Source organism: Electrophorus electricus, chromosome 9 (genome assembly GCF_013358815.1).
Source record: "Electrophorus electricus isolate fEleEle1 chromosome 9, fEleEle1.pri, whole genome shotgun sequence".
NCBI classification, from domain to species: domain Eukaryota; kingdom Metazoa; phylum Chordata; class Actinopteri; order Gymnotiformes; family Gymnotidae; genus Electrophorus; species Electrophorus electricus.
Genome location: NC_049543.1, coordinates 15731301 through 15754797, shown reverse-complemented (window position 1 = coordinate 15754797; position 23497 = coordinate 15731301). Strand labels below are relative to the sequence as shown.

Here is a 23497-nt window from a genome sequence, read left to right as displayed (position 1 = left end):
TCAGAATAAGTTTCAAGTTGTCGGCTTTTGAATGTTTTCTCCATATGTTAGCTGTTTGTTTTTGGCATTTAACAGCATCTGAAAGTTTTTCCATGTCTGTAAAAACATTTCATTGCAACGGTTCCATTTTTCATCCTATTGACATCGCTGCATATATGCCTGCCTAGTTTCAGGTGCTCAATGTTGCGGTGAGACAGCCTTCACTGGCAAGAACAAGGCATGGGCGTCACAAACACCAGACACTTTATTAGGTGGTCTGTAAAATCTATGGCCAAGATTCTCAAACCTGGCTATTTAATCCAGTGGGCTACAATCTGTAATTGTACATCTTATAATATGCACATGCAAGATGGATGTACCTAATAAAGTACCAGGAAAGGCAGAAAGTATATTTTAATAATGCAGGTTGTGAATGTATCATATTCTCGCAAACAAAGAACAATTGCCTAATGATTTAAAAAAAAAGACAAACATTATTTACATGGTATCCTCCGAAGTCTTTGTCATAAAATCAGCCAGTAGGAAAGTGCAGTCAAAGCGCATCGAACACAGATCACATGAAAATTATTTTTCTTACGGTCAATAAAAAAATTAAATCCAGCACTAAAACCGGCGCGGCTTCCTGCACTTAGGAGACTTGACATGCCAACGCCAAGGAGGCAGTCTTGCACTTTCTTGAGGTCAGGACATCATCTCTGCAGTTAGTGTCCTGCCAACGTCACCCTACAGCTCCCCACAGCTGCTTTCTAAAAGCGGTCACAGCCTGCACACTGCTGTTCCAGATACAAAAATATTTCAGCCATCTGTTGCATTTGGATGTTTATAGGAGAAGTTGGAGGGTGGGGTGGGGTGGGGGGGGTCTAGCGAGGGGGAAAGCCCCGGTGGGGCCCTCCGCGGCCCCTGAAGCCACCTCGCTCTCCGCGAAAGTTGGGACGGTTCCTCTCGCGGCCGCGGTCGCCCCTCCCCACCACCGTGCCGCCCCGCCCTCCTCGTGGTGCCCCTCTGCCCCCCTCCTGCTTGACTTTGGGGGGTGGGGATTTGGGACGGAGCCTCTCGATGTCCTCGGTGCAGCCGGACAGGTGGGAGGTGGCGAAGTGGGTGGAGTAGGCCTCAGCGTTAAAGTTGCTGTTGGTCAGAGTGGGACCCACTGTCAGCCAGCCTGAGGACACGCACACACACAGACACACACACAGACACAGACACACAGACACAGACACACACACACACACCATGTACTGAACAATGCCTGTTCCCCAAAGAACCTTCTGGAAGCCATGGAGCAGACTTTTCACAGCATGCATGTGTGCACGTGGACTGACCTGGCCGAATGGTGCTGTCTCGGCCGAACAGGTGCAGGCGCCTACGGCCCAGACAGAAGTGCTCTATGATGTGGAAGATCTCGACAGGTTTCTCGATGTTGCCCATCTCGGGTTCCTCCGTGATGATCAGATCAATGTCCACATTGGCGTGAATGAAGTCTCCGTCTGTGCTTCGCCGCACGGTGCCCTTGATACCCATCAGACAGTGCTCCTGACACACACACACACACACACACACACATATATTTAGCTCTCATATCTGCCATCTAGTGAACACGCGCCAACGGATGGCGGATGTGGAAGGGCTCGGCCGTGGTTTTACCTCGGACCAGCATGTTTTGCGTTTCGCACCTTGGTCCTCTGGAAGACGGCTTTGGGGTCCAGTGTTTTGGTCTTGCCTGGGTTGTTCTTGTTGGTTTTGATCCAGCAGATATCCTCGCATCTCCTGAAACCCCATTTCCTTAAACACTGAGAGGGAAACACAACCACAAAGCTATAGATTATGTACTGTATGGCCACTCTAAGATGGCATAATCAGGGCTATCTTATCAGTAGCAGTAACTGAATCGGTTTGCCTGTGATTCCTATTACAATCTTGAACCTGCAGGGGTGAAAAATAAATGCACTGTTATAGACGTGTGTGTGCGTGTGTGTGCGCACCCACCATCCTGCCGAGGTCCAGCCCCTCTCCTGAGCCACACCAGAGGAAGACAAAGGAACGTAGCGCAGAGATCTCATCAATCTCCAGCTTCATGATCTACACACACACACACACACGCGCGTGATTCCCCATGACTCCGTTCAGGCTGTATGCGCTGAGAGTGCTGTAGCGGGGTGAGGGCTCACGTCATCCCAGGTCCAGAAACGCTCGCTGGCGATGATGCCTGACTCTCTGTAGTATTCCTCCAGGGGTGGCTCCAGCATGATCACATCAAACTTGCATTTCAGGTCACGCAGATCGAACGTGTCCAGGTCGGCCTGCAGGTACCTAGCTCAGGCACAAATCATGCACGCACGGGCGCTTCTCATCAACTCCACTACTGAATAAATAAAGGATCGACGTAAACAATTGTAAATGCAAAATATCCTGGTCATGCGTTTTCTCAGGTCAAAGTGAACTTTGGGCTGAAAAATGACGTTTGCCGTAATACGCAACAGGCTTACATGGGCGGTGTGTTGGTGGTGGAGATGAGCTCATCTTTGAGGCGGATGAGTTCGCGGAGTTTGGGGTACTCCTCGAATCTGTCAGCCAGTCCTGGAACAGCACAGGAGGCCCAGGTCAAAACAAGCTTTATATGAGGATAGGGGAAGGCAGGAGAATGGAACACCCACCCACGTCTCTGATGAAGTTCTGTGGCCGATGGCCGGTGTCCACAAAATGTTGGCAGTAGTCGTTATGAGGGTTGAGACTCTGCGTGCCCTAGTCAGTGCAATGAGAAGCAAGTACATTATGGCATCACAACCAGGAGAACGTTACTGTGTCAACAGTAAGCCATGAGAACATTACAGCATTATTACAGCCCAGCAGTAGCTTTCATCTGTGTTCACTTGGCACTTCCACAGCACACTTATACCGTTGTTCTTATGAAAACAGCATTTTCGGTTGAGTTAGTTACTGATCTGCCAGAATGTCTAAATTCCTTAATTTTGTTATACTAGGTACAGTAGGCAATAAGCAACAATAAGGTCAGTTTCCATACCCAGAAAGCATGTAACAGCCATACTGAGAAATATGTCATTCACTGTGGATAAGTGCATCTGCCAAATCTGATCTCTTAAGGGAGCTTAATACATGTACAATGCGCGCACACACACACACACACACACACACACACACACACACACACACATAGTGATATTATTATATATAGATGATCACTACTACAACATAGGGATCACAGCCCCAAGTGCCCCTATAACCTCTGGGACAACCTTGGTGTTAACCTTCCACATTCTCTCCATTTCTTCTTCAAGTCCCTGGTATTTCTCTAACTTCTCGAAGTCCTTCCTTTCGATGTATCCATCACTTCAGGCCACCGGATTTGCCACAACTATTACCACTGCTGTTTTCTGCATCTTTTCTACCATCACCATATCTGATTGGTTTATCACTACTTGCTTGACTGTCTGCACCTACAGGTCCTACAGGATCTTAGCTTTGTTGAATTCAACCTTTGAGATCTGCCTGATATTTACACCTCATGCTGGGTGTAGTAACACGTGGCTATAACAGAGACAGGCCTGTTTTGCCTATCAATAAGACTTCATACTGAAAGATATTTTCCCTTAGCAAAGGGGTGAATGTTCTTTATTTGCTCATATCAGCCGCTTCAGAATGGAATTGGAGTGAATTAGCGAATACAATGTGTCAGATGAACCCCAGCTTCGTGGACATGCCAATATCGAGTCTCACGATTAGAGCGTACCTTCAGAAAAGTGCTGGAGTCTTTGTAGATCTCTTCGAATGGGCCACTCTCTTCCTGCTGCTGGGGTTCCACATCCTCCTGCAAACAGATCCAGGATCAGTCACACGTGGGCATCTCTTGCCCTTACACACCGTCACCATGTTTGTTCTGCCTGATCTCAGGTTAGCGTCCCTCACCCTCTGCTCCTCAACATCCTCTTCGGTGTCCTCTCCTTCGTTCTGGCATTTCCTTTTAGAACTGGGGACGGTCGTGTCAAAAGACGCCCTGCAGAACCACAACAGAGGATCATAATAATTAATCCTGACACCCTGTCATTTCAAGCACTAACACTTCCAAAAGGCAACTTTTACAAAACTAGGTGGACAGTGACAGAGCGACCCCCACACACGGCCTAGATTGTTCTTACTTCTCTATCGAAAAACCCAAATATCTAAAATACCAAATACTTCAGCATGAACTAACCGCTCATTAAAACGCCGTGAACTGCAGCTATTCTCTTTCACCACGGGAAACATCGGTAAATATCTGAACGCGTGTATAAGACTTAAACACCTGCAAGTCTCCCTCGTTTCCTCGATCTCCTTCTGCTCCTCTTTGCTGTTGAGAACAGCGCCGATGGTATCGGCGCTTTCGGCTCCGAGCTGCAAAGATAAAAGTCCAGTCTGAGTGCCTCTCCAGTCAGCAGGAGGAGCGCACTACATGCATAACCCGCAGGCGGACGCGGGGCAATGAGCGCCACTTTCACCAACTCTACCTGCTGTGCGAGCAGCTGTCGCCGTAGCTTCTGCCTCTCGCGTATTTCCTGCAGCCGACTGTCCATTTTGTTTCTCTATGGCCCGTTAAAAGTATGTGCTTCGATCATTTGCTGTGAAAAAAAAAACCATTCAAACGAATTACTCGAGTCGCATATATTCTACGTCATCGGCGTGGCGCGTAGAACACGCAATTGGACCCAGCGCAATCGACACGTTTGAAAAAAAAAAGGCACGACAGCCCTAGTGTTTTTACATTTTTAAAAGCAGCGTGTGTTTTGCACTAATGAGTAAAAGTTAACCGATTGATGTCTTCCAGCCTACGCTGGTTGAAGATAATACGCTGCGGCCTCTAGGCGGTGCAGTTGCCACTCTCTTGCGCGGACACTAGAGGGCAGTGTTGAGGGCTCGGCTGCATTGCTGCTCAGCTTCACAGCGTCTGCACAGCGTCTCTGCTCGGAGCGCAGTGGAGTCGAACTCGTCTCTCCGTCACTGTCCGCGTTAAAATACAGCGAGCCGTAGCGTTAGTGAGGTCATGACCACGACGGACGTCTGAAAACGTTGAAAGGATCCCCCCACCACCCCGCTAAACCGACCGCTTTGGAAACGACTAATAGAAATATTTTAAATGCAACTGTGATGGCGAGGCGAGCCCCATGCGCTAAAGCGCCAAATAACGCATTTTCCACTTATTCATTTCTGTCATGCAGAAATGGAATGGTACAAGGACGATGTTGACCTGCGAAAGCCTATTTTCTAAACCCATTTTCTACATATTTCAGGTTTCTCAGCGATCCCATTACGCACTTAAAATCTAGGCAATAAAACCTAATTCTCTGTTGTCATAGCATGTTCCACAACTGTATGTCTCACCCAGAATTGCGTTCGACATTGATTTATTTTATAATCGATCTTTTCCCGTAATTCAGAGAAAGACTAGACGTTCAGATCCCGGGGGAGATTTGGCGTGTTGTTCCGCTCGCTGTCGGCTCCAAGCCAAGGCAGGAGATGAGAGGGCCACTTGAACGGGCGCGCTGGCTGGACGCGTTACCGTCACGGCGCTGGCTGGACGCGTTACCGTCACGGCGCTGGCGACACATACGCGTTCACGATGGACACGAGACCTCGCGGTCGCTTCGCCGCCTGCTTGCTGCTTCTCGGTGTCTTGTGGTGTCGGTTCAGTCACGGTTCTCCCTCCTTCGTCCTCCCGTTTACGCGCTGTATTCAGAGCAAAGGCAAGGTTGGCTTTTACCAGGGGTCCATTGACGTTACTGAATCTGGAGTAACATGCATGAACTGGAGTGAAGTGACCGGTATAACGGACCGGTATCCGGGGAAAGGACTTGGGGAGCACAATTTCTGCCGTAACCCGGACGGGAGGATTCGGCCCTGGTGTTTCTTTCGAAACAGCCGCGGACGCATTGATTGGGGATACTGCGACTGCAAACAAGGTACACGAACGCACCCGGCACAGTCTGTAAACAACAAAACCCAACTTCTGAACCGCATGCACTTTACTATCCGTGCAACTTTCAGCCAGCTCAGTGTCTCAGACGAAAGCGTTGCAGGTGTCAGTCCAAAAGATTACCTTCGCTGGTAACAAGTTATTTATTTGGGACATGTTACAGGAGTGGCACTGCAACGTGCTGGGTATATATATAAAAAAATCAAGGCAAGTTCAGGCAAACGTTCCCTGACTGAAGCTCTTGGGAAAGGTATGCGTCCCCAGGTATGCAGACCCTAGCGTGACCCCCACCTTTGTTAACTAATGCACACACTAGTGCGCAATGACTTGCGAACTCTTTTTCCACTACTTAGGTAAAGGTCAGCTGTAGCTGTGCGGTAAAGCCGCAGTCTACTTGATATAAAATGATACAATAGTCTCCGGTTCGAGGTTGTAAATGGGCGTATTTTTAGAGTGCCGGGCGTTAATAAAGGGATAGACCATGTAGTGTGTCCGTGGTGCCCGTGGAAACCGTATAATCCTCTGTAACAGGATGAAGCTTGCACGCCTACTTGTGCGTCGGAACCTCTATTGTGTGATACAATTACGGCCTTATAACATTGTAATAATAATAATAACATCAAAAGTATCCATGCAACATCTTAAAACTAATATAATTGTTGATTAAACATTTTTTTGGATGAGATTCTATGTACAAGGCCTTATAGAGCAGATAAAATAAGCTGCAGCTATTGAAACATGTACAGTAGTACCTTCTGCTGTGGTCAAGTGTAAACTATGGTGAATTTATTTTGCGTGTGTGTGTTTGAACGAGAGAGATAGTGATTTATAGCTCTTGTAAACAACTGGGTCTACATGTACAGTACACACACACACACACACACACACACACACACACACACACACACACACACACACACACACACACACACGCATACAGTTATTTAGTTACAAAATATCTCACTGGAATTTTTTTAATCCAAAGACAAGTTGATATTATTTATATATCATTTTGTGTTTAATGTAGGCTGATTAATGATCTTGATTCCAGTCCCAGGTGCTCAGGGTTGGAGACATCAGAGTGGTGCTTTAATAAACATGCTTGAAGTGCAGTAAAATGGCTCGTTTCTCAGTGCTTTAACTGCTGCTACAGTGGTTGCTTTCTCTCACGCTGTAACAGTGTGATGACAGGAGTGTTTATCAACCTCGCAGAGAGGTGTGCAACCAAACACACACACACACACACACACACACACACACACACACCCAAAGAAGAGTTCTCCTATCTGCTACTTGAAGGTCATCAGCATGCAAATCTGTGTGTGTACGTGTGTGTGTATGTTTGTTTTCGTATTGTAATACGTATAAGGACCAAATATCTTCACAATTGAATTACCATGTAAAACTTTTTGCTTGTCCTCATAGGTGTACATGTATTTCTTTTATTTGATAGGTTTAGTTTAAGGCGAGAGTTTTGTTTGCCATTTGTTTGTCACTGAAGTAAATGTAAAACCTAACAAATACAGTAATATATGATATAAATGTTCAAGTTTGGTTTATTTGTCACGTACATAGTCATACACAGTATAACTCGCAGTGAAATGGTGGAGAGTGCTCTGTCCAAACTGAGGAAAAGAAAACGGGTGCACAGAGAAATATATATCTATATATATATATACAAAATATATTAACAATGTATGTACAATATATGTATAATATGTTTATATACACAATGTACAATGTATATGGTTGTGTGTATATATAAATGTATGTGTTTGTACACAATGGTGGAGATGGAGTTCTGAGTTGGATTATGGTAACTCTTTTTTTTGTGTGTGCATATGTGTGTGTGTGTGTGTGTGTGTGTGTGTGTGTGTTTGTTCGCAGGCTCTGTGCGCCTGCAGGGAGGCAGGTCCAAGCTGGATGGTACAGTAGAAGTGTATATGAATGGGGTGTGGGGGACGATCTGTAGCAATGGCTGGGATGACAGTGACGCAGCCGTGGTGTGTCGACAGCTAGGCCAAGCGTAAGAAAACACACACACACACACACACACACACACACACACACACACACACACACACACACCACACACACACACACAACACACACACACACACACACACACACACACACACACCTACCCCTACACACATACACACACACACATACACACACACTCACACCTACACACACACTCACACACACACCTACCCCTACACACATACACACACACATACACCTACACACACACACACACACACACACACACCTACACACTCACACACACACACCTACCCCTACACACATACACACACACACACACACCTACACACTCACACACACACACACACACACACACACTCACACACACCTACCCCTACACACATACACACACATACACCTACACACACACACACCTACCCCTACACACATACACACACACATACACCTACACACACACACACACACACACACTCACACACACACACACACACACACACACACACACACACAAAAACCTTCACTGACTAGATGATATACAACTGGATAAAATATATGATGATATACAACTATAAATAAGTTGCATTACCAGGTGCCCATCCTCTGTCATTATCTCTTATTAAGAATGGAGAGAAACAACCAATACTACAACCAAAATTACAAAAGTGGGCGGGGCTTCACTCACTACCGTGTGCGTTTTACATAACTCACTAAAGCACTCTCCGAGCCTATGATGAAGCCATAGTAGGCTACATTTCTCAGTCGTTACATCACTGAACATTGTCCATCCAAAGGTGTAATTTATGCTGGGGACGCTGGCTGATTTTGTCTCCACTGTTTTTTGAAAGTACCCTGAAAATATTTTTAACTGTTTCCCCTAAAAGCTGTCTGCTTCATTTATTCAGTAATAATGCGAGTAAAAACATGCTTGTTTAGTCAATAACTTGAAAGGTATTATGTTCCTAATGACAGAATCAGACTATTTTTTGCGTTTATATTTAGGCTCTGTTACATGACACGGAAATAATAAATGTAGCACAACTGGCATTCTGTGAAACAAAACATTCTTTTTCATCAAATTAAATATTGTATTACAAATATATTTTAAGCCATAGTGCTGACACTTCTTATGTTCAGTGCCAATAAGCTTGACAGATGCTGCCATGAAGCCTCTGTGAATCTCTAGCATTCAGCCCCAGTGCTGAATTCTGATCAGTGAACGTTCGTGGCCAAGGACATAATTTATTAAAGGGAATGCAGTTTTAAGGGGCAACTGAATCAAATGCAACACCCAGTCTAGGTACTTGTCCCTGGCACTATTCAAGTTATGCGTCCATTTTGTAGGGTCCTAGACTGAAAGCTGTAACATTGTGTAGGGTCCTAGACTGAAAGCTGTAACATTGTGTAGGGTCCTAAACTGATGACTATAACACTGTGTAGGGTCCTACACTGAAGACTATAACAATGAAGGCTATAACACTGTATGGGGTTCTTCACCAAAGTCTGTAACTTTTTGTGGGGTCATTCACTAAAAGCTGTAATGTTGTGTAGGGTCCTTCACTGAAGGCTGTAATGTTGTGTAGGGTCCTTCACTTAAGGCTGTAACGTTGTATAGGATTCTTTGAAGGCAGCCGAGAAATGCATCCTTCATTTGTTAGAATTTGAAGGACATCACTGGTGTTTCCTTCCAGACCTTTAATCACCCACAATTCATTTGAAAAAATGGCAGAAAGAAGTGAGAGTGAGCAAGATGCTTCAGAATCTTTGTTGAAATTAAGCTGTGTTTATCATGTAAAACTCTGCTTATGTTGACAGCCTATTGTAATTTGTAGCATCTCCATGAGAAAAAAAAACAAAACATCCATCTCTCCTCCACAGTCTGTCACTCAAAACATTTAATTTCACCTGTGTTATGTTGTCACATCCCACTAAGGCCATCTCAAATACACATGATCAAGCACTCAAGGGGATCCTTTTTATACCAGCATTACCAAGGTTGCTACTACCTTGGCGGTGTCCCAATTGCTGCTTTGAGACACTAATTAACTAAGACTGCATCCTAGGCGTTTAGACATGACATCTTAATCTGTTCAAGATGCCTAGTTCAGTCACATCTGTAAAATGCAACTGACTCATGTTAGGAACTGAATCTATGAATTCCAGCATCCGTATGTGCTCCGTGTTCTTTCTACTCAAACCACAAAACCACCTTTGTGGGACTGCGTGCTGGAGTGACCCTGGGGTTTGACCCTGTCATGTCACGCTGTCTCTCAAAAGGTCGAAGGTCAACTTACCACGTCTCAAGGACGTGAGCAGTGAGATGTCTGATGTCCCCTGGCTCACACACACACACACACACACACACACACACACACACACACACACACACACACACACACACACACACACACACACACACACACACACACGTGAGCGCCAGAGAGAAGGCATTGCTTCACTGACATGACATTAATAACATGACATGATGTATGTACACCCGCTTGCTCGCTCACACACACACACACACAACCTTTCATTTATTGACCTTAAGAGGGTATAAATAATTTGTTCTTTGTAAATAATTAATTCAGCTCTTCCAGTCATATTTATTGGCTTCATTAATTTTAAATGTTGAGACTGGTAAGTCTTACTCACTCTCTCACACACAGTTAATGCTTTCCCATTTCTGGGTTTTACACCCTCATTCAGAAACACCAATCTGCCCAAAACACACGCACAAGACGAAGTAAAAGGATGAGGTTATTGATTTCAAGATAAATATTACATCATGACACAATTAACTATAAAGATCATGGGGTTCATCAAGGACTGACCTGTATGTTTCACTAAAATGATGCAGCGATGTCATACCATCTAATTAAAACTGCATAGTAGCTAATAGTTGACTGGATAGTAGTCCATTATGCCATTATCTTATTTAATTATTTTTATCATGTTGATAATTTTTTCCCTTGTTCCTTCTTAATTAGAAGATTAATTAGATTAGATTAAGATTTGAACTCTGCTCTTATCATTATTAAGATGCATATTCTTTTGCAGCATCTGGTTGATTTTTGGGTCATTCTAGGGACTGAAGAATTTCTCACAAATCACCCTCAAAGGGTAGTTATTAATGGAAGATGTCAGAGTAGGCAGCCGTGCCCTTCGAGGTTGTGTTTTATCCCGTGTTGTTGTCTATTTATACAAACGCTTTTCACATTTGTGAACCAGATTTTTATCTTTTAAAATATAAGGATGATAATGCTTTGCTTTGCTTGGACTACAACATGAGCATGAAACTCTTGGTGAGGTACAATATTTAAAGCACACCTCTGCTGTCCACACCTGGCATCAGTGAAGTACTTTGGAAATAAATGTAGGGAAGACCAAGGACAGTTTTTGCAAGCAGTAGGCATACCATTTCCCACCCGCCACCTGTGGTGATTAATGAGATGACTTGAAATAGCTTCCAGGATCAGTCACCTTGGTACACTGGATAACTGTTTGTAGAGGTCTCACGATTCTGAGGCCAGCCAGGACCTGGGTGGAGTTGGCACATATGCCCCTTGTGGAAAGCAAATAATATATTTTATTTATTTTAAAAGCAATATTTTATTTATTATTTATAGAATAAATAAATAAATAAATTTATGTAAAACTCTAGAAAAACTAAATGTAAATGTGTATGGAGAAATTCTGGGCTTCAAGAGATCAAGAGGCTTTTTATTGTCATAACGCTCCTCCAGGACCATGGTGCAACACAAAAGAAGTACGCATATTAACAATATGAAGTACATGACCAGTGATAACATATGAGCTCATTGCATAACAGCTACCTCCCACCGCCCAATCCCACGTGTTAAACTCTAACCTCACATCCACTCACCTGTATCAGTGTGGCGGAGCTGGCATAAGTTCCTGACGCTTAACGGTTTATCGGGAGTCCTGTTCAAATTCGCATACATGTTCTGAATCTTTGGTAAGCGTGACGGTATGACTGCACAACTGTAACATCATGACAAGTCAAGCAGCATTAGTTGTAGTCTGAAAAAGCAGAGGGGATTCGTCCTCACTGCAAGAAGTACAGCGCAACGGATAACAAATACACAGAAAACGGAGCATCCGTCGTCAAGAGTGAAATATGACCTTCCACTCCTGCTCCCTCTTTTGTGCCTTTCCATTCTGATCTGTTTTGTTCTGGCTTCTAACGCCCTTTCCCCCATATTCTACTGTCTGCTTCCCAGTTATAAGGCCCGAGCGCGCGTGAGCGCCCTCTTGAGGCTCCCGTTGTCGGTAGTGCACTGGAGTACAGTAGGGTGCAGTGGGGAGGAAGGGGACTTGCTGCAGTGCCCTCGCACAGTTTGGAACGGAGGCGAGTGTGCCAACAGGCAGGCTGCTGCTGTCACCTGCACGCCAGTGGAGGGTATGCACACACACACACACACACACACACACACACACACACACACACATGTGCACACCAAATGCTCACATTTATTATTTCTGATGTGTGAATACAAGTGTGTGTGTGTGTTTGTGTGTGTGTAGCTGCAGCGTTCGTACCCGTGCGTCTTACTGGTGGGGCTACACCATACGAAGGCCGTGTAGAAGTGTATCATGCGGGACAGTGGGGCACCGTGTGTGATGACCAGTGGGACGACAGCGATGCAGAGGTGGTCTGCAGACAGCTGGGACTGGGGTAACACACACACACACACACACACACACACACACACACACACACACACACACACCAATAACTGATTGCACCACCTTTTGCTGCAATTAAACCTGTAAGTCTTTTCGGGTACGTATCAATCAGCTCTGTACATCTAGATCCGGACTCCTCTGCCAGAAAGGCTGGAGATCCTTGGTGAATTGCAAAACACTTGGCCCCCCCTTCCAAGTGTTTCTTCTTGCCACACTTCCATAAAGCCCAGCTTTGTGGAATGTCTGAGGAAATAGTTGTCACGTGCACAGCTTTTCCCATCTCAGCTGCAGGTCTTATCCAGCTCCTTCAGAATAACTTCAGTTTCTCTGATTATTGCCCTCCTTAGACACCTTGTCCAGGCAGAGCTTTGGCCGTGCCATGTGCTTTTATTTGTTCTATTCATTAATAAGATTTAATGGTGCACCATCGTATTTTGGGGATATTTTTTCATAAATACACTTTGATCAATGCTTTTCTATAATTTTGTGCTGGACTTGGTTTGATAGCTCCTTGGTCTCCTTGCAGATATGTTTTCAAGCTCTTGTACCTTCTAGGACAATGTGTGTTTATACAAAGGTCATATGACAGTTTAAGTGCACACATGTGGACTCTATTCAAATCATCAGTGGACTTCAGACGGTGACTGATTTAGGTGTTTTCCCAGCAATGGGTCTGAATACTTATGCAATCACATTTATAATGTGTGATTAATTTTGCAAACTATATTGACTATTCTTATACTTCAGTATTGTGGACTATTTAGTATAGATTCATGACATGTAATTCCAATTAAGTAAAAGATTAAAGGGAATACTTATTCAAGGCACTGCATGTGTGTTAGGAGAAAGAGATTAAAAGAGAAAGCGAGAATAATTGGGATTTTTCCATGCAAGGACGTTTGAGGGAAAACACAATGAAACACTTGTGTGCACACACCTGCATATATACATTCATAGGAAACAACTGTGCATACTACTTAATATGCGTATGTTAACTTACACTTGCACATACACACACAGTGTAAGTTATCTGTATGTAAATAATGTGTGCATGTGCAAGTTTGGGTGTACAATAAGTGCATGTGTATACCTAAGTGTTGTTTGTGTGTGCATGCAAATGTCACTGGATTTCGCCCTAAAAGTGACAGCAAGGGAGAGAGAGAGAGAGAGAGAGAGAGAGAGAGAGAGAGCACTGAGGAAAGGAAAAGAGGGTGGTGGAGAGTGGGACAGAGAAGGAGGACTGGAGTGAGAGACTGAGAGAAGAAGCGAATCAGGAGAGAGAGAGAGAGAGAGAGAGAGAGAGAGAGAGAGAGTGTGTGTGTGTGTGTGGTTACTGTATGAAAAAACTCTATTGTTTCAGCGTATCTCAGTCTTAATTCTGACTAATGAGATGAATGCAGGCATGCTCCAAACGATGGGTCGCCATCCCTGTGTGTGTGTGTGTGTGTGTTTGTGTCTGTGTGAGAAGCCTAAAATGCTCACGTTCTGCAGGCGTGGCTCATTGAAACCTCCCTGACGTTTGGGGCACGTGTGTGTGGGTGTGGGTGTGGAGGTGGGTGTCATTAGCGACGGCGACTGTCTGCTTTTTGAATTCAGTGTCCATAATTCTGCATCTGCAATGCATCAGCACTGGATAGGGGATCCAGCTTGAAGTACTTGTTCATTGCTTTCTGTGTGTGTGTGTGTGTGTGTGTGTGTGTGTGTGTGTGTGTGTGTGTGTGTAGTGGCACAGCTAAAGCCTGGGTAGGGGCATATTTTGGTCCTGGAGTGGGCCATGTGCTCCTGGACGAGGTGGGCTGTACTGGGAATGAGCTCTCGATAGAGCAGTGTCCCAAACACGGCTGGGGCCAACACAACTGCGCCCACACGGAGGATGCTGGGGTGTCCTGCATTCCCCTTATAGGTACACGCGCACACACACACACACACACACACACACACACACACACACACACACAAAATACTGCTCTCTCCGTGTTCTGGATCAGATGGCTCGGTGCGACTGGTGGGCGGATCTAGAGGCTCCGAGGGAAGACTAGAGGTCCACTACAGGGGCCAATGGGGCAGTGTGTGTGACAAAGGCTGGACAGACACAAACACACAAGTTGTGTGTAGACAGCTGGGCTACAGGTAATATGCGCACACACACAGACACAGACACATGCACACACATACTGGTTTAGGGCTTGATTGCGCGAGTTAGAGATATTTACTCATTCTTACATCTAGTTAACTGCTGCAGTCTGGCCGCAGTAATTTTCTGCTGCACAGATTGCCGATCCGTGCCCGTATGATAAGTGAAAACAGTGGTCAACCATAAGATTTGCAGTCCGACACAATTTGGTACCAGATGTGTAAACGTAGGTCATGATATACATGTGAGCATATCCCCCAGGCGCGAAACATTTAATCAGCCTGCGTGATGTACTGACTGTAGTTTGTGGGGACATGTTTGTCGGCAGAGATTCTAGCCAATGCGAATACATCTGTCACCACCAAGCCGTCTCTCACGCAGGAAGGTGAAGTAAACCTGTGGGTGATGGCTCTGAAACATTTTTTACAAATATATATATATAGATCAATCCTGTGAGATTGTCATCTTTTAAAAAAGAAATAAATAAAGTAACAGATATGCACCATACTGAAGCAGGCAGTCCGTTAAGTGCTGCATTAAGCCAAACAAGCCTGATGTCTGTGTTGATCAGACATGTTATATTTGAGCTGGAGCCATACTCTGCTGAAGATTTAGGACAGTCTGTTAAAGATTTTTTGATTTAGGGTTCCCCAGGACTGGACTGAGAAGACAGTTTAATCATAATTCACTGCTTACATTTAGCTGACACTTTCATCTAAATTATGCCCAAGTACCACTTGAGAGTTAAGGGTCAATTTGGCCGTGTTGGGGCTTGAACCAGTAACCTTCTAATTACAATGCAAGTACCTTAACACCTGAGCTACCACTGTCGTGTTGCTTGATACAGAAAGTTGAAATATGGATAGAAGGTGGACTGGTGTGCTGATGTGGTGGTGCAGGTCAGGGAGGAGCCTGAGGGCAGAACCTTTCGGTACAGGGGCAGGGCCGACACTGCTGGACGCGGTGAGGTGCTCAGGGAAGGAACCGGCCCTCACACACTGCGCCAGGCAGGGGTGGATCCGACACGCCTGCACACACGCCGAGGACGTGGCAATCGCCTGCAGCCCCCAACGCACCAGACCTGGTGTGTCTACCAGTAGGAGGACACACACACACACACACACACACACACACACAACTTACTTTGGTCTCTTTGGCCACATTCCCAGATTTCTACAAACCGCATTTGGGCGTGTTGGAGTTTCTGCTGGGTTTATAATGCACTCCAGCTCCACACAGGCCTTTACATGGGAACAGCTTCTCCGCATGATCCCTTACACACACAGCCGGGCACTTGTTGCTGAGCTGCTATGGAGATGCAGTCTCTCTCTCTCTCTCTCTTTCTCTCTCACACACACACTGAATGCTTCACATGAGAAAGAAAGAGGGAGCGAGAGAGGAGAGAAACTCCATCAGACAGATTATAAGATCACAGAGTTCATGTGATGAACTGGGACAACTGGCTATTTTTTCCTCTCCTAGATCTTTCTTTTGTGCACAAATCATGCACCTTAAATTTTCTTTATGTAACAAGGGCTCGAAGCCTCCCGCTCTTAATGGTAAGCCCATTCACTATGGAGTGAGTCGTGCTTTTAAACAGCTCTGGCTGCTGTCAGGCCTATGTGCTGCATGAAGAGCTGATAGTTTTACCTGAATCTGGTAGTCAAACTACACTGGGAAAGCAAAGTGTGTTGGATAATAAGTGCATTCTTGAGATGCAAACTAGACTGTGCATTTGTGTGTGAGGGAGAGAGACAATTATGAAGACCAGTCCTGTTAAAGTGTGACTGACAAAGAGAGAGAGCGAGAGAGAGAGAGAGAGGCTTTTACACACACACACCCCATTTGCCTACAGTATTTTGACATACACGGAGCCCTCACAGCGTATTTTCCAGTACACGTCTGACTAAAGATCCATTTCAGTTTTAGAATTCACACACACACACACACACACACACACACACACACACACACAAAGAGCCCCTTCCCCAGTGCTGACAGGCTCATAAAGACCCGCATTAAGCACACTTCTACAGGATGCCCTTTGGGACAAAATAATGTTTTGTTTTTCAGTGGCCAAGTAGCTGTTGAGAACACGCTTGAAAGCCGTGTCAAACGGTCACTCAGAGGGGTTGCCAACATGGGCGGAATTCTCCATACCACAGGCAGAATCCCAACTATATTGGTTCCCCAGGCGGAATTCAGGCTCGGAAGGCTTGTGAGAAACAATGGCTGGCTTTTCTCTGGCTTTAGGAGAGAAGCCAAGCGGCTGGCCAAGGTGCCTGGACAACGCGTGTGTGTAATGCTAATGTGGTCGCCGGGGAAAGAAACCACACCAACGGCTTACGAACACTTTCGGGTCTTTATTACGACAGATCCCACTGACTGGGATCTTAAGAAAACTTAAGAAAAGAAAACATCGTGTCAGTCTATTACAGGGTATTCATAAACATGGGACATCGCAAACTAAGCATTCACCTCTCTGGTGAGCTTAAGTCAGGAACCCGTAAATAAAATAAAAACAACCCTACTACTGTTACCACTCGCATCTGAGGTAGCTCTCACTCAGCTGCCTGCGCACGGTGCTACTCTATAGTACTCGCTTCCAACCTGTGAAAACCCAACGAAATATCTCCCTCTCTCCGTCCGACACGGTCCTAAATAGTCTAATCCACTCCAAACACGGAATATAACATAACTTATGTTGTTACTCCCCCTAGCTATGTTCTCCCAGTACACAGCGTAGCACGATACCATATGCTAACACAGAACAATCGGCATACACGGGCCAAAATGCTACCACAAACCCACACGGGAAAATAGGACGGCAGTGCCAACCTGGTGGGAGTTTCAAACACACAATAATTATACTCTCCTGGACACATTTATACCCTACCACACAGAGAAATGTTCACACCCTTTGCGCTAGGAATCCTTTCCCTTGCTGACTCGAGTAAAATCTCTGTGCCCCACAAATCTACAACGTGGTCAGCCAAATGGAAACGCGCCACATGTGAAGTACTCTATACATTTTTCCATCAGTCATATTTTCAGTTGTACCATATATACAAATATTTGCATATACTGAGGTTCATTACCGTTTTACATACACATAATCCAGCATGACTTCCCCGATAACACTTCTAGTGCAACCATCAAGTCTATTTTTCCACCTTCTATCATGCTTTCAACGCCACGAGGAATAACGACATCACGCTTTTGCATTCTCAACACCTATCACCACACCCATGTTTCACGCACACTTCATATTTTATCACCCGGTTACACTAATAATGCAGCACACACGCACGCAGCAAGAAGCGAGAAACTACAGTTGAGTGGGCTGACGTTTTAGCCTAAAGGCTCTCCCTTTCCCTACTCTGTCTGTTTCCTTCTCTATGTCTTTCTCTCACTGTATGTGTCTGCGTGAATGCGTGCGTGTGTGTCGTCTTTACCGATATAGCAGCGCACCAGCTGGACCTCAGTGATAATACTGGCATGACCATGTGCAGAACAATGAGAGAGAGAGAGAGAGAGAGAGAGAGAGAGAGAGAGAGCAGCTGAAACCTGGCACCCATCTAAAAAACACATTTAAACAGACGTAGTTGTTTTTTTTTTTCTATATACTTTACTGTTACACAGACAAATGCACACAGACACATCACACTTGTAATGGTGCGTGTATGGTTATGCGTTATTATAACGTGGATTCTGATATCCTTTTACACAGTACACACCTGAGATGTCTGAACGCAACTGCCCAGTTTGCTTCACGGAGCGTATAACACGCTTGTCTGTGTGACTACTGTCTCAGGTCTGCCCATTCGGTTGGTGGCCGGGGAGAACGAGAGGGAGGGGCGGGTCGAACTCTTCGTCGCTGGCCAATGGGGGACCATCTGTGACGATGGTTGGACTGACCAGGATGCAGAGGTGGTGTGCAGAGAGCTAGGCCACAGGTAACTGCTCACACAACGTTCCAACGAAATGCTAGCATGCAAAAACACTGATTAAAAAAAAGACTAAATCTCAGGGAATTAGAAAGGATGAGGAGATGTAGCCTAACATTTTCACATTTCACTGTGAAATGAATAGTTTTTGAGATGAGAGAGAGAGAGAGAGAAAGAACGATTCGGTATGTCACTAAATGTAGTTACCATAGGTATGATTCATGTTCCAGTAAGAGCACTTTTTACATTTCATGTCACAGGAGAAATTTTGGAATTCAGCAACTTTCACAATCTCTGTTCTCGCTACATACACGCCCACACACCCCCACCCTTTACAGTGTCCATCTGGAATACCTCTGTACGTGTGTGTCTGTGTGGACTTTAGGCATAGTCTTAAGAGAGGATATAACTAGCCTTAGGTCGTAAAGCTTAATGTGGTCAGATGATTGTTTGTGTGTGTGTGTGTGTGTGTGTGTGTGTGTAAGACAGCAAGAAGACGGAGAGATTGAGAAAGATCTTGAATGCTCACACCTACACCCACCCACACACAGATAAATAAAAGTGATGAAGACAAGTAAAGACTAGGACCAGAGGAAAAACCTGATATAAAAACCATTCTTCCACTGCTCTCCTGGACAGACAGATCTAGCAGCAGTAAAGCTAGACATATTTTTCTCTTTTTCTGCTTCCTGAGAGAAACCGAAGGTTTGTGAGAAGGATTACAGGGTCATGGCTGTGTTATTATTAACCTCCGATTACAAAAATTATAACAGCCTGTCAGATTTATACAGCTTGCAGTATGATTTTATCGGATCCATAAACACTCAAGACTGAAAAAGAAACCCAGCCATGTGTGACCAATAGATTTTCTTCATATACTTGTTCACACGACACATACACACACACACACACACACACACACACACACACACACACACACACACACACACACACACACACACACACACACACACACACACTCATTTCTCCTAAGGGGGTCACAGAGGTCAGTAGTTATGGCAGTATAAGTGATTCACATCTCTGATGTCCCACAAGCCTGTGTGCCAGAGTGTGTAGCTCAGAGCTCCCATGTGTAATTGTTAAAGGCTCTTATGGAGTGTGTCCTTGTTCAAAATATGTGTGTGCATGTATGCATACAGATGCTCTAGTTTAACAGTTATTTTATAACTTTTTCTCTAGTTCAGCAGTACAACTGACCTTCACCTGTGAGCTCAATGATTAGGAATGCATCTTTAACAGTTTCATACAAGTGTGTATATGTTTGCATTCATTGTTTTTGGTCTGTGTATGTTTTTTATTCAAATACTGAAGATGATTTACACAACAAACAGCCATATATTATATAGTACTTTACAAATCAGTGTATACAGTACTTTAATATAATAATATCGTGAGGCAGATGCAAACACTGAGAAGAGTGAGATTTATTAAGGGCAAATCCAAAATCAGAGTCAGTAGAATGGTCCAGAGCGATAGCACTATGATGAAAAGACCCACAATGAATGACAACAAACTGCAAAAACACAATAACAAAGAACAAGCATACTAAAAGAAACACAACAGAAAACAGGCTACAACACGGTACACCGAGCCCAGGCACAGACAGAAGCTAGTACAATCTACACAGGCTATATAACCAATAACCAGTGACAACACAGGGTTTAAATTTACTAACGAGTCTAAGAAGAGGGAAACAAACAAGTGTGAACAATAACGGAGGCAAAAAACAAACGAGGGGTCGGAACTAATACAATGAAAAGCAAAAGAAAAACAAGAGGGCATTAACCTAGGCAACACGAGGGCGGTAACCTAGGAAATCGCGACCAACTCTACGAGCTCTTAAAAACAGCTAACATCAACAAAAAAAACTCATCCGATGGATGAAGGGATGAGACAGTAGAGTCGGACTGTTGAGGATGTTTTAAACGGTCCTGAAGGAGGAACGTGAAGGACAGAGTGAAACAGGTAGAGGCAAAGAGATCCAAAGCTTGTGGGCCATGACACTACAGGACCTACGCTCAGCAGAGTCTAAGTCTGAACTGTGGTACAGCAGAGAGCCCAGTGCCAGATGACCTTAGCATGTGATATGGCATGAGGGGTTGAAGAAACTCAGCTCAGTAAGATGGAGCTGAAGTATGTAAGGTTATATATGTAAGCAAGAGGAGTTTTAATTTAGTGCACTTCTTGAGGAGAGAGGAGAGAAGTTGCCAGGAAGCTGAGGTAGAGTTGGTATAGAGGTGGCATTGGGGAAATGCTATTCATTTGTCTGAAAACTCAAAAAGACTTTACAATGCTCAGGAGATCTGGGAGGACTAGCAGTAGGAGAGGCTGAACAAATTTGTTAGAAAATGGTAGAAAAAAGGAATTTTGAGCTTATGTCCCACGCTAATAATGATGGGGGGCTATAACGTGAGCTGGCAGTATTAACAGCAGCTCGGTTGCACATGACCTGAGAACGTTATTGAGATGCTCCAGTGAACAGGTGCTCAAGAACTTAGAATGAAGTTTAGGAGTTAGGAACCAGTCTGGTTTTAATGGGGCTACTTGGTAAAATAAATCTGAGACTGTGCCATTGCAGAGAGATAGGTTTTACTTCAGGCAAGGAAAGTTGTGACACAGATAAAAAGGGCGAGCTTTGAAGAACATCAGTAAAGGTAAGAGGGACTTTAATGACATCACTGTGAGCAATTAAGAGATTGAGAAAAGATGCTTCGTCTGTAAAGGAGCGACAGATGAGTAACAACTTTGAGTTTGTCCTGGTGGGAGGTTAGAAAGAGGCAAAGTGTGGGGTACGTTTTGCTCCAGATGGTGGAGCAGGAGGTACCATATCACTGGTCCCACCCATACATCCAGAGGCCCAGGACTGCAGAAGTCTGGAGGAACGGTGGATGGACTGGCAAGCGATCGGCATAGTGTCTTCAGACGGGAGCGGAAACAAAAGGAGCTTGAATGAACCGATACGCAAAAGTGACAAACGAACGGCATCTCAAAAGTGACAAATGAACAACTATTGCGCCTGAAGCGGAGCAGCCGACAGACAGACAGGGCACGCAGAACCTCCAGGGACAGAAAAATGACGTAAAGGCATAAACGGAAATGTATAAATAAATAAATCCGGTGAAAAGCAGTAGGTACAGACACGCAGGATGTACGTTCAAACCAGAAACCGGATTGCTTTACAACAGCAATTCAGACACGTCGAAAAAAAATCCAAATCATAACAGTTAATATTAATATACAACTAGAAAATAGAAAATTTTAAAAATGACAAAGTGTATGTGTAGTACGTGGTGTGGCATGGTTCTTTAAAGAATTCCTAATGTGTTAATCATTCCCCATAAGTGTAGTAATGGTAATGAACACGTTGTTCATTGATTGATTGTTTTATCGCTTTACAGGGGTCTCGCCAAGGCCCGCGTCATGGCGTATTTCGGCGAAGGGGAGGGGCCTATTCATGCTGATAACGTGAAATGCACAGGTGGTGAGCGCTCATTGGCTGACTGCATCAAACAGCCATTCGGAATCCATAACTGCCGCCACAGCGAGGACGCTGGCGTCATTTGCAGCTACGTGCAAGAGGACGTTCCTGCTGGTGCCAGAGGTAAGATCAGAGGTGTTGGGTTTGCTTTCTCTACTTTAATGACGTTACTGGAGACAAAAGGTCAAGTTTGTTACCAAACAGTTTGGGGAGGAAAATGAGGTGAATGTGTGCATAGAAAAAGGTTCCATCTATTCAATGTATCAAATGAATGCATCCGTCAACATTAAAAACATCTTTGACATTACAGTTACAATGTCATTAAATCTAGAAAATGCAATACCAGTGGTTTGTTTAAAAAGCTTAGCCAGGAATATGTGAAACAGACATTTCTGGACTTTTTATGCACATTCGAACATGCCTTACTGCATATGCCATCTGGAATAACATAGAGGAGGATAGACAGGAGACTGATAACTGTGAACTAGGTAGTAGACAGAAGGAAATTATTACCTTAATGTTCAACACATGCACGCACACATGCACACACACACACACACACACGGAAGTGTAAAAGTACATATTTTGTCTGGTTTTGAGGATGTGGTTACTCCCCCAGTCACACATACATGCATATGGACACCATTTGTGGTTTATATAAGTGATCTGTGTAATAAAACAAGGAAACATGCCAGTCCAGTCTGCTTTCTCTGTTAACCCACACGTACACACACACACACACACACACACACACACACACAGAGTCATTTTGTGTAGATATCATTCACTTTGTTCATAGGTCATGCTCACTCAATCTGCTTCCTTATTCATCAAGCATTTGAGTTGTGTGGAGTTTCTTTCCCACGCACACATGCACTATCACAGATAAACATATACAAAGAGTCATAAGTCTCCAAAACACTGTGTGTGTGTGTGTGTGTGTGTGTGTGTGTGTGTGTGTGTGTGTGTGTGTGTGTGTGTGTGTGTGTGCTGCAGAGGTAATGAGCTCTGTGTGTGGCCAGAGGCCTGCTCACACTCGCTGGAAAAGGATCACTGGAGGAGAAAACTCTCTACGGTAAGCAGAGTAGGACATTTCTAAACAAAAACTCCAAAGAGAGACATACAGACAGAGGGGGAGAGACACACAGACAGAGGGGGAGAGACAAACAGACAGACAGAGAGAGCAAAAGAGATGAAACAGGGTGAAGCAACTCAGATTTTTAGGCTTTTTATATTATACA

General features: G+C 44.6%; 2 protein-coding genes across 2 annotated transcripts in view; one reads left to right on the top strand and one right to left on the bottom strand.

The window, feature by feature from the left end:
* Nucleotides 1–225: 225 nt before the first annotated feature.
* Nucleotides 226–4638, bottom strand: mettl14 (methyltransferase like 14). Its single transcript, XM_027024608.2, has 11 exons — nt 4500–4638; nt 4298–4386; nt 3922–4009; nt 3746–3823; nt 2652–2739; nt 2484–2574; nt 2166–2307; nt 1984–2076; nt 1671–1787; nt 1320–1530; nt 226–1159 (listed from the first exon to the last, which is right to left on the bottom strand). The coding sequence occupies exons 1-11, from the start codon at nt 4563–4565 to the stop codon at nt 861–863; spliced, it is 1362 nt and encodes a 453-aa protein (XP_026880409.2). The 5' UTR covers nt 4566–4638; the 3' UTR covers nt 226–860.
* A 643-nt stretch (nt 4639–5281) lies between these two features.
* prss12 (serine protease 12) overlaps nt 5282–23497 on the top strand; it is a 30852-nt gene continuing 12636 nt past the window's right edge. Inside the window, exons 1-10 of the mRNA XM_035530300.1 lie at nt 5282–5948; nt 7850–7988; nt 12211–12389; nt 12515–12665; nt 14401–14579; nt 14665–14806; nt 15710–15894; nt 18625–18766; nt 22177–22379; nt 23253–23331. Coding sequence (XP_035386193.1) covers nt 5609–5948; nt 7850–7988; nt 12211–12389; nt 12515–12665; nt 14401–14579; nt 14665–14806; nt 15710–15894; nt 18625–18766; nt 22177–22379; nt 23253–23331 — 1739 coding nt within the window. The 5' untranslated portion in view covers nt 5282–5608. The remainder of the gene's footprint in view (nt 5949–7849; nt 7989–12210; nt 12390–12514; nt 12666–14400; nt 14580–14664; nt 14807–15709; nt 15895–18624; nt 18767–22176; nt 22380–23252; nt 23332–23497) is intronic.